Source organism: Jaculus jaculus, chromosome 8 (assembly GCF_020740685.1).
Source record: "Jaculus jaculus isolate mJacJac1 chromosome 8, mJacJac1.mat.Y.cur, whole genome shotgun sequence".
In the NCBI taxonomy this organism is placed as follows: Eukaryota; Metazoa; Chordata; class Mammalia; order Rodentia; family Dipodidae; genus Jaculus; species Jaculus jaculus.
This window is the reverse complement of record NC_059109.1, coordinates 48,386,193-48,398,567: the sequence shown is the minus strand read 5'-3', so window position 1 is coordinate 48,398,567 and position 12,375 is coordinate 48,386,193. Positions and strand designations below refer to the sequence as shown.

Sequence of the window (12,375 nt, the reverse complement as noted above, 5' to 3'; positions counted from 1 at the left end):
CATTGTCTTTATAAGCCTGATCTAAATTCCTGAATTTTATTTATTAGTTTCAAGATACCACATGAGAAAATAGACTGTCTTCTTCAGACTGTTTTATTGGAATCCAGGTACCAATATTTATGGAGGACCTATTATATTTGACATTTGTTACTTAATCATAAAATTCCTACAAAAAAAAGAAAAGAAAGAAAGAATTCCTATAAATCAATTACTATTATTATTAACAGTAATGGTCCTGCTTGCAAGTAAAATATGTAAAAAGCTTAATATAGTATTTTGTATATAGTACTTGTTACTTTGACTAGTGGCTATAATAAGAGGGAGTAGTCTATTCTTGCCTCCTATACTTTATTTTTCTCATCTCAAGGATGCTGTTAAGCTGAGTATGGTGGCACATACCTACAACCTGAGAACTTGGGAAGCTGAAACAAGAGAATGTTAGTTTGAGGTGAGTCTGATATATATAGTAAGATCCTGTCATTAAAAAAGAAGAGGATTTATGTGTGAGTAGGAAGAAAACTCAGTAGCAGAGGCCAGTAAGCTAGAAAGGAGATATAAAGGGAATATAAAAGGAAGCAGGGGGGACTTAATATGGGGGTAAAGAAGGCCTAAGTGAGGTCAGAGGAAGAGATTCAGTAAAGGAAAAGTGGAGGAAAGGCTGGTCAAAATCTAAGAGGATAAAAATAAGTCATATGGAAACCTACTGTTTGGAAAATGGAACACACAGGAGCCATATTTTGTTGTTATCTTCCAGTGAGTTGTTGGCCAGTGAGGTCCCTGATGCCCCCAAAACATTAAGGCCATTGCCGAGGCCCTTGGTTTTCCACCAGGAATAGATGGAAAGACCCTATTGCTGAGTCCACATATCTGGGCTGCAAGGCCACTGAGAAATCCTGCTGGAGCTGAGATGACAACCTCCTTCATGTAGACCAGTTGGCAGAAAGCTGGAAAAAGCCATGCTGCGTGCACTTCAATGGGAGTCAGAGAAATCACCACCAAAGATACTCAACAGTGGGCACTGCAAGCCTTATATTTGGCTAGCCAGGCCAAATGGGCCAATGGGTGCAATAGTGGCACATCTTATGGGGGAAACCAACTGCACTCTGATTTGACTGGAGGCTCACTCCATGGGAGGGAATACATCTCTGATACTGAAAACCTACAACAAGGATAGTCATGTACCATAGGTGTATAACATCTGCTGATGTCTGGCTAAATGTATATCCTATGCCTATCAAGCTGCCAAGTAAGCACTTCTCTTAATGTTAATACACATATATTAATGGTACTCTCACTTTTTTTAGAAAACATTCTCTTTTCAGATGGCAGTGACCTTGAGATGATGCAGAAGGCACCATGGTGCTGAGAAGAAATGCCAGAGAAGTGCTCAGCACTGAAATATCTCTATCACCGCTTCCAAGGCTCAGGGTCCATTGCAGAAGAGGTGGTGGAAAGAATGTAAGAGCCAAAGGAAGGGTAGGACTCCTTACAAAGTGTTCCTCCAGACAAAATGGCCTGGATATCCATGAACTCACAGTGCCTAACACTACCTACATAAGACCATCATAACAGGAGGGAAAGATCATAACATCAAAATAAAATAGAGGCTGATTTGAGAGGGTGAGGAATTATGATGGAGAGTGGCATTTCCAAGGGGAAAGTTGGAGAGTTAGGAAATTACCACGGGATATTGTTTACAAGCATGGAAGTTGTCAATAAAAAAAAGAAGGTCTAGAAAGGTTGCTCAGTGATGAAAGGCACTTGTTTGCAAAGCCTGATGGCCAAAGTTCAAATCTCAGTATCCATGTAAAACCAGAACAGATGCACAAAGTGGCACAGGCGTCTGGATTTCATTAACAGTGGCAAGATGCCCTGACATGCCCATTCCTCATTCTCTCTCTCTCTCTCCCTCTCTTTTCCACTCTTTCTGTTTGCAAGTAAATAAAAAACAATAACAAAAAAAAAAACAGAAGGGAGAAAGAATGAGAATCTAATGAAATAATCTAAAGAATTATAGCTACAAGTTTTCCTTGAAAATTTATCTTCTTAGTCTCTACAGCCAGAAAAGGGCCTTCTTAGGGTTAAGAAGTTATAATAGTGCCTTGAATTTATATTCGTGGCAGAAAGCATATAAATTTATAACCAGCAAAACAATTTTAGTATTAAATTCAGGAAGAAATACATACATGGATAACTCCATAATGGACACAGACTAACCAAATAGACTGTTCTAGTAGTAATATTGTAGATGATACCAAATTACCTTTAGATATCTTTTGATCATTACAACAAAAGCAAAGGAAATAATGTCAAGTCAGAGTTCAGTAAAGTCAGTTCTTCCACTCGCTGTTTTGAGTATGTTGCTTTCTACTGATTTAAGTCAATAAAAGAATGAAGTATGGAAAATTCCCTAAAGTAGATAAATTGAAATTCTGCTCATTTTATAATTGTTATCTTACAGCTATTCACAGAACATACTAGAAGGATATAAAATTTATAATCCAATGGAGACAGTCACATGAAGCGGTAATTAAAACAATGTCAAGGCAACTATCAGGGAGGAAGTTCAAGGTATGATAAACCACATTATTCCAGGCTTAGAATGTTGGTGAAAGTTTCAGGTAAAGAAGGAAAAGTAAGATTAGAAACATACAGAATGAGTAGGAACGATCCAAGAGGCAAAAGAAGGAAGCTTTGAGGCAGTGGGATTAAATTGAGACAAAAGCTGAGAGTTAAAAAAGTACATGGCTAGAGGTCCTGGTAATCCATTCCCTCTCTCTCTCTCTCCTTACAAATAAATACATAAAAATATTTTTCAAAGAAGAAAAGAAAATCCAGATGGATGGAGTGTGGTAAGCAAGAAGAGAAGATCTTATAGAAAATGGGTTCACAAATGTGTTGCAGCTACCTTCTTCTTGCTGGGACAAACACCTGACCAGAAGCAGTTTGTGGGAGCAAATGGTTAAGAACTTACATATTCCAGGGGATGCTTCACCATGGCAGACACAGCTGGCTCACTCCATCATCCACAGCAGAGAGACAACAGCTAGCCACAGCAAGCATAAGCTTATTCTCACTATACAGGGTTGACTAACTTTCTCCAGCAGGGCTCCATGTCCCAAAGACTGTATTAGGTAGGGACTAAGTGGGAAATTCATCACAAACACCTGAGGCTATAGGGACATTACATTCGAACACCACAAAGGGCCATGATAAGAAGTCTGGAATTTTTTTTCTTAGGATATGCCTGCTTGCTCATACTGTTACCCTGAGCACTGCCTAAGTGTCCCAACTGAATTTCTGCCCCTCACTACCATAGTTTCTGCTTAAGGGCAGGATGTCTGAGGCCAGAAGTTTCTCTTATGGTGAGGTAACTGAAACTGATGGCTTCCAATTGACCTTCAACCACTCTTGAAATTCAGTATACGACCATCCACGTGCTAAAGAACATCCTCCCATTTACACAACAGCTGTAACAACTTGGTAACAACTGGCAGGAACCCCAAGAAGAGGGAAAAAAGGTGGTGCCCAAATTCAAGAAAACTTTCCATTCCCAGAAAAGATATTTATTTCATTTGTTATCAGCAACTTCCCACGGGTTAAGAAGTTCATTTGGGGTTGATTTCCCACTTCTCATCTTCTTGGCTAAAAATAGAAGTACCCTTCACTGCTCAATTTATGCTCAGTCTTATTATATTTTTCACAATTGCAAGACAAAAAAAAAAAATGACCCATTTGGAGGAAACATTGGTACCTGTATAATGATAACTACTGTCAAAGACTGGAAGCAGGGACCAGTTAGGGAACTCTTCCAATAACCCAATGAATAGATGACACCTTCTTGAATAATAATAACAGAGGTTCTGGGGGTTACAGATTCTTTGAAATCAGCTATAATTCAAAGTAACAAGACTTTGTAAATATTTTCTTGGGGAAGGCAAGAACAAGGGGTGATGCCTTGAGAGGCTGGGTGGATGGTGGTATAACTGACTGCTAGAGTCAACAAAGAGATACTGGCATGGGGTGACATGACAGCTTGCGTTTCAGATTTGATGACGGAGCATGCAAACGGCAAGATCTAGTGGTAGATGTGATAGATGTTCCTTTGGTAAGGATGGGCGATGGCCATTTCTAAATGCCTTTTCCAATTAGTGTCATTTGTGCTATTGATTAAACCAAGGCTCATATGCTTTTGGCTCAAGACAGTGCAAATACTCAAGAGCTGAATTACAAAGATAAAAAATTACAAAGATTCTTACACATGCTTTAAAGAATCGCTTGTATCTTAACTGCTTAGGATAGTTAAAAGTCAGGAACCTAAGATTTGGTGTGATAAGAAGAATGAATGAAGAGAACAAATAATGATAATTATCATTTGGTTATAAAAAATGTACCCACGCTGTGTGTGAAAAGAAGACCTTTGTACTCTGTATTCTGACTGCTAAAAATCAAATTACTCCTAAACACAACTTCTTCTCCAGATATCAAAGAATAGTAGCAAGGTTTACAGGATTTGGTCCATACAATGTTAGTTCAGGGAGCATTTCAAAAGAAATGTTATATTTCTTTTAAATATACACTTTATAAACATCACTACTAAAAGCTGTGTTATTAGACTATATGCTTTGTTCAAAGTTGTGTAGCAAAATCTTTGAACAGTACTTACTGGTTAAATACCTGCTATCAAATGGTAGAAAATAACAATCAAAAACTTAATGTTACATTTAGAGTTGAGCACAGTAATGCCTCCATTGGTTAATACTGACCTTTTAACTGTCTCATTTTATGTTTCATAGTGTCTAAATCAGCCAAAATTTTGTCCTTTTTAAGCCAGTTTTGTTTCTCTAATTTTTCTGCTTTCTGTAAAGCTAAAATAAAAAGGGTATTTCATGTTGAAGCCTTTTATCAACAGTACTTTATCATGAACACCAATAATTTATAAAGAACTTTCCGCTTTGAGAATTAGATTCAATTAGAAACAAGTAATTAAAAGGTAAGGGTCATTAAAGGAAACCTCATTTGAAAGATGACAGGGCTTAAGGCGTTTCTTTATGGAATAGAGGGGGAGGGAAGAATAGCACTCTTTTATTCTATAGATTTACCATATGCAATAGCCATATTTCATTTTCCACTTCCATAAACTGTTTGGAGGTGATGAAAGCCTGGCTTGGAACCATTCATTTTTTAAACATCCCCCTACTGCCTAAAGGGTGCAATTCTTAAAAATGAAAATGTGCAGACAGGTCGTCCTCAGTGTGAATTAAACTCATTTGTTATTTCCTAATGTATACCATTATTCTCAGTCTTATAGACCAAGGATCTCTTTATCAACTAAATTAGACATTATTCTATGCAGAATACGCCATTTCAGGGAGAGAAAACAGGCAATTGTGCAAAGACAGAAGGATAGCTAGCCTTGTGCATGTGTTAATTGATTGACCTGTTCTTGCATAGATGCGATGTTACTGTGCTGACATTAAACACATTTAATTTATTTTCTTAAACTGACATAAAACTTATTTCTTTTTCTCTTTTGTACTCACTTCAAAGAAACTACAAAAATGAAGCTTACCATTTGGAGGTAGAAATGGCTCACCACATGACACCCAGATGGCAATAGGATTTCTGAAATTAATGGCAAGCACATCCTTCTGTATACCATCCAGTCCATCAGGTTTCAGAGACTGGGTGAATAATTTGTTTTCCATTTTCATTCTTGGGTTTTCTGGAAAACAAATGAAATATTTATGCTTGTTCAATTAATAATGAATAAAAATGTATTGTGAATTATTTGATTCACCCAAAATATATTCTTCATTTACGACTCTTATTCATAAACAGGAAGGACCCAAACTAGAGGCTGATATGTACATGAGATTTCACAGGTAACCAAATAACTTAAACTGATATGAACACAATCATTAAATCATTTTCAGGCACATCTCATAGCTCTGAAACAACTTTGAAATGCCTTACAATACCTCCCTAGGTAGGAAATAGGAAAAATGAGAAAAAAGTACAATGGGAAGGGGAAAAGAGATGAGAATACTAAAGCCATGGTTGAAGTACAGCATCTCCTCATACTTTAAAGCATTGTGACATCTACCTCTGCAGCAGGAAAGAAGAAAGAAAAAGTAGAAGAAACACTAGTACACACTCTTTGGCATGCATCCATAATGCTGAATATTATTCCGTTATTTAAATAAATCCCACTTTTTCATTCACCAAAAATAAAGCGGACTTTGGATTCTGAGTTTCTCAGTGGTTAAAGCAAAGATGAAAACACAATTTCCAGATTCACATGACCATCTAGAGATAAGTTCCTCAGAAAATGCAATTTTTCTGAGATCTAAGACCAACTCTTCTGAGGGTATTCTTAAAAAACTAGTTTATTATAAAGCTCACAGTACCTTGCAATAGAAATGAACAAGTATTGAGAAGTTACTGTGTACTGGATATTTTGCTAACACCCTTGCATATATTGTTTTATGTGATCATTTTTTTTTTGTTATAAATGAACTATCTGAGGTTTAATGACATACCTGGATGGTGGCAGAGCCATGTGCTTTTGGTGCCCATGCTCTTTCCACTTCCTGCCTTGTAAATACTATGCTATTTATTTTAAATCCTTTAGAGCAAAGTAATAGCATAATACTCCCATTCTGAGGAATGTATTTTATGTTCATTTTGTCCTTACAAAAACTCCATAAGGTCAGTGGGCACAATTTCTTCATTTGTATGGCTTACATGTAGAGATAAATTCCTCAGAAGATATACCATTCCTGATCCTGATATCTGAGGAATACTTTTAAAAGGTTTCTTAAAAACTCATTTATGATATATTACTTAATATATCCATTTTATACATCAGAAAGTTGAGGCACAGGCTGGTTAAACAATTTATTCAAACTCACTCATCTAGCATGTAACAAAGCAGACATTCTGCCAAGCCCAAATTCTAAGCCTCTCAACCATGCTTTGTAGTACAAGAAGAAACACTCACCCTGAGAAAATGCTACTAAGTTACTATTAGTAAACTTTGCTTCCTTTCACAGCATTGTTTGGGACACAGTGCTGCCTCTCAAGTGAATAGTCTAAGCAGAAACAGAAGGATGTGGGCAGATAATTACAATATGGTACACCAGCACTTACTATTCAGAGATACTGACTATACCTTTGGGAAGTTTGAAGTGGAGACTGATGGAGGTGGCCAAGGAAACAGCAGGGTGCAGAAAAGCTGGAGAGAGAACTTCTCTTCTAATACTAGGAGGAGATTGCGCTCATCCAGCAACGATTTTTTTTAAGTGGTCAACATTGGTTTTGCTTTTATATTTTAGAACAAAAAATGCTGATACCTTATTAGATAGTTATATGGTTGAATGTATGTTATTAGTTTTGCATAATCTATTATTGTTCTGGTGCTAAAATAAAAACATACATTTTTTTTTTCTCTTTCTACAAGGTAAGATCAATATGAGAATTTCTTTGATACTCGGAACCACTTACAAAAGTAGCTGGCAGTGACTTTGAACACCCCGTGCTGGTGACTGATTGAGTCACTCACATTTAACTTTTCTTGGTTGAGCATACAGACCAACAGTTTATTAATGCCTGTAGGTGGTAACCAACCTTCCATGTTTTGAGTAGCTGGCCCATCTGTTCCGCCAGGAGTTGTGAGTCTGTTGTCTAGAGTCCATGAAAGCAAGCCATGCAGGGTGAAGATGGCGGTTCCGTCTCTGGTGTAGACTCTGGAAGCGGCTCTGGCCAGTCCAAGCTTCTCTGTGCACTCTGCAAGAAGCTACCCGGCACAAAACGCGAAGAACTAGCAGGAAGTGAGCATTGCCTTGAATACCATAATGAATAGCTTACCATTTTAGAAACGGAGGAAATTAGTATTTTGAGAAAATACTTAACTACATATGTTGATTTTATTTTTTTATTTATTTGCAAAGAGGAAGAGAGAGACAGTGGGCATGCCCGAGCCTCTTGCCACTGCAAATGAACTCTAGATGCATGTGCCACTTTGTGCATCTGATTTTTATGTGGGTACTGGGGAATCGGGAATTGCACACAGACCATCAGGCTTTTCAAGCAAGCTCCTTTGACTGCTGAGCCATCTCTCCAGTCCTGATATTAATTTTTGATTAGAGACATTTTTTTAAGAGAGAGAGAGAATGAATTGGCTCTCTAGGACCTCAGCCACTGAAGTTGAACTCGCGATACTTCCGCCACCTAGTGGACATGTCCGACCTTGCACTTTCCTCACCTCTGTGCATCTGACTTATCAGGGATCTGGAGAGAGGTGGAATAGGGGCCCTTCGGCTTCACAGGCAGGCACCTTAACCACTAAGTCATCTCTTCAGCCCTAGGGACAATTTTTTATATGATATTGCCTTACCTAACCTTACATCATTAGTCAAATCCAGTTTTGAGAGTGTCTAGCTATTAAAAATTAAACCTACACACTGAACAATATTAATACATCTTAGCAGCAAAGTTTTAGTTTTGAAAATGTTCAACTTGGAAATTGACTTCCAATTTTGCTGTGCAATAGTGTGTAACGCCTCTGTTTTGAAAATGGGAAGACAGGTTGAAAGGGTAATATTTTTGTCCAAGATCAGAAAAGCCAACCTTGTACCAACGAGTAAACCTTGGAATTGCTAATTCTAGACTTCCTTTAGTCCATTGAATAAAAAGTCCATTTACTTTTAACTAAAAAACTTGTGAGTGTGTGTGTGTGTGTGTGTGTGTGCAAAGTCAGTAACTGTAACTTAATATCATATTTAACGTCATACATAAAATATGTTTTGTAAAATATTGGGCAGATTGTCTAGACAGAACTATCACCATACAATGAGAGGAATATGGCTAGGGTTGAGACCTTTGAGTCCTCCCTGTCCTATGACTATGCTCCTTCAAAGACACAGATAATCTCTTTTACAACCCACAGCCCTCCAGTTTAAAAGGGAAGTGAAGACACCCTATCAATAAAGATCCTCCTGATGATAAAATGGAGCAGCATTCTTAACCTGTGATAGTGACATACAATTGAAGTTGATATGTGAAACTAGGAAGAAAAAGACATTCTTTCCATCATGAGACTGAAGAAAATCTGCTAGTTCTATTTGCCCTATTCTTTTATATCTTTCCTCCAAGGCCAATTTAAAATATGTATTCTGGTTATCATTTTTCTAAGTCCGTTTTACAAATAGAAATGGAAACAATGCCTTTAATAAAATAGAGATCTTGTTTTCATCAGCTTTAACTGGTGAATCTTCACAAGAGACTGTGACACTGGATTGGACACTGAGGCACTTGTCCAGAGAATCACCAGTACCATCTCCTCTGAGGATGCATGCACATCGCAGTGATAGCCACTCACCGTGGGGAACGTTCCAGCCATGATTAACTTCCCGTTACGATATCCAGCCCCGTTTTTGTATGCAATTATTTTCACTGCCTTATGGTGTGGTGTTTCTATGCCACTGTGAGTCACAGCTTGCGGGCAGCTCTTTCTTCTTAAGGACAACAGACATTCTTCATAATAACTCAAAGTGTTCTCAGCCTTGTAAGATGATAAATCAACCTGATTTGTTAGAAATAAACAATTGCACACTTACACAAATGTTTTTCTTTCAGCTTTAGTATTTTGGCATGCTTTGATCTCCCCATTTAAGGGCTGCATGCATGTGTGTGTGGTGTCTCATTTTTCAAGGCTTCCTTCAAATACTGTAACTATTGGATGTGAAGCAGAAAGGGCATCGGATCAGAACTCCAGTCAAGAGTTACTGGGTGATTTCTTGACATCTGTTTGTGTTTCTGGCACTCTATGATTTGCCTTGGCTATTATTTGTTTGTTTGGCTTTTGGGGTGTGATCATTTGTGTCTTTTTGCTTTCTGCTATGAAAAAAGATGTGGAAAAAAGTATACTAGGATCAAAGAGACTCTGGAGTTGAAGGAAGAACACATGAATACTACAAATTTTCTTTGAACGTTTAGTTTTTGTTGGTGGAACATGTTGAATGAGGAGGGTCGTGAGGGTGATGACCAGTGCTTAGAAAGCATTCCCTGCCTACCTTCTCCCCGGAGGCTGCCTTGAGGGAGAAGCTCTGTCTAAGATGCTGTAAAATGGGAGGTTCCATTTCCTTCCATCACTTCTGCAAAAACTAAGACCCCAGGCTTCTCAGAGGACTGGTTTCTTTCTACTGGGGTCTACTATTTCAATGGATGTTTACTGTACCCTGTTACTGCTGGGCTCAGGAGAGAGAGAAGAGTGGCTTGAGGAAGTGAACCCCAGAGGGTACATCAGACTCCTGGTTGCCCACTGTTTTAGGAATTACTCCTTTTCATTCAGATGTCCAAGTTCCTTCAGTTCTTTTCACTTCTAAACTTGAAGGGCAGGTTTTTATTTTTTTTGGGGGGGGGTGGTTTTTCGAGGTAGGGTCTCACTCTGGCTCAGGCTGACCTGGAATTCACTATGTAGTCTCAGGGTGGCCTTGAACTCACGACGATCCTCCTACCTCTGCCTCCTGAGTGCTGGGATTAAAGGCTTGCGCCACCACACCCTGGCAAGGTTTTTTTTTTTTTTTTTTTTTTTTTTTTAATGATACCATTTTAAATTAAGATCACAAAAAGTGGGTGGCTTCTCCCCTCCAGGAGTACCAGATAGTATTAGAGATGGCTGCATGAATTCAGCCACTCAACCTCAACAGTTACTAACAACTATATGTCAAATTTCCCTATAATGTCCCATTCTCATAAAAAGGAGTTTTCCCTATGAATGTAGGAAAAAGAAAAAGTGGTGTTCCAGTGAGTAAAGATTTGCAGTTGCTCCCTGTCCGAAAAGTGACACAAAGAGCAGTGAAAGGTGTCAGCAGGTTAAAGCTGAAGAAGTGGGCAATTAACTTCCAAGGGTGGATCGAACTATTAATAGACAGTGTATTTTCACCTACAGCAGGGAAAAGGAAATCAATGCAGGCGGGACAGTAAAGGTGCATATGAGGGAGAAGAATTGCATGAGTGGATATGAACCTGAATGGAAGGCAGATAATGAATGCATCAAAATTTCCAGATTGTTGACACGTGTGTAGTGGCAGCTCATTAGGTACCTTGGACACACTGATAACCTTGAAAGGACCTTGAGATGAAGGGTTCTGGGTCTTGGATCCTGAAGCACAGAAGAATGGGACCCCAAGAAGCACCTGCTTCTGCCCCTTCTCTGCTCTCAGGTATCTTCCACAAGCCACGCAAAGCATGACTTTTCTCTTCCCCATGGGTGAGAGGTAACAGTATCCCTAAAATAAGAGAGAAAGATGCCTTTATGTTGGTGATTCTAAATTATGATATCATTTCTATAGAGCACTTCACGATATAAACCATGTCTATCATCAGTAAATGAGAAATTTGAAAGCAAAACACAGATGAATTATTTCCTAGTAATTAATTAAAAATACATTTCTGGGCTGGAGAGATAGTTTAGTGGTTAAGCAGTTGCCTGTGAAGCCTAAGGACCCTGGTACAAGGCTCAGTTCCCCAGGACCCATGTTAGCCAGATGCACAAGGGGGCACACGTGTCTGGAGTTTGTTTGCAGTGGCTGGAGGGCCTGGCACACCCATTCTCCCTCTCTCTCTGTCTCTCTCTCTCTCTCTCTCTGTCTCTCTGCCTCTTTCTCTCTCTGTCTGTCACTCTCAAATAAACAAATAAAAATGGACAAAAAAAGCAGAGAGAGATAGAAAGGAGACAGAAAGAGAGAATGGATATTCCAGGACCTCCAAGCCCTTCAAATAAACTCCAGATGCATGTGCCACGGTGCATCTGGTTTTACGTGGGTCCTGCAGAATCGAACCCAGGTCACTAGGCATTGCAGGCAAGCACCTTAACCACTGAGCAATCCCACAAGCCTAATTAAAGTTTTAAGAAAGTATTTCCTGACTCTGCAATGTCAATCAACATCAAGGACCAGAACCTGTGTCTAAATCCACCATTTCTTAGAGGAATGACAAGTGTCTGATTTGGGGCAGGAAACACACAATATAAACAAGAGACATCTTGAGCACAGATGGAAAATAAGCCATCCTAGAATGAAATATTCAGAGTCAAAAAGACTCAGGAGCCAGTACAAAGGGGCTGTGACTGGCTCAAAGAAGGATGGTCTATGACTCGCATGAAGACTAAATGAAACATTTTACTGATGCTCTCATCTGTAAGTTCCCATCTGTTCATAGCAAGTCTACCAGTACAAGTTTAAATATTAAAACCTAAATAAATAAAAACAAAACTACCACTCATTGAGCACTATTGGAAGTAACAGGCCACCAATTTATAGCTGTGAAAGCAGGCCATTATGACCATTAGAAGGTGAGGTGGGTTGTTTC

The 12,375-nt window shown here is 38.8% G+C and overlaps 1 protein-coding gene across 1 annotated transcript in view; it reads right to left on the bottom strand.

Moving 5' to 3' along the window:
• The window catches only part of Dcdc1 (doublecortin domain containing 1), a 485,885-nt gene that overhangs the window by 37,262 nt on the left and 436,248 nt on the right, over positions 1-12,375 (bottom strand). Inside the window, exons 28-32 of the mRNA XM_004660718.2 lie at positions 11,109-11,294; positions 9,383-9,586; positions 7,565-7,798; positions 5,573-5,717; positions 4,767-4,868 (exon numbers count right to left, since the gene is read on the bottom strand). Of these exons, the coding sequence (XP_004660775.2) occupies positions 4,767-4,868; positions 5,573-5,717; positions 7,565-7,798; positions 9,383-9,586; positions 11,109-11,294 (871 nt within the window). The remainder of the gene's footprint in view (positions 1-4,766; positions 4,869-5,572; positions 5,718-7,564; positions 7,799-9,382; positions 9,587-11,108; positions 11,295-12,375) is intronic.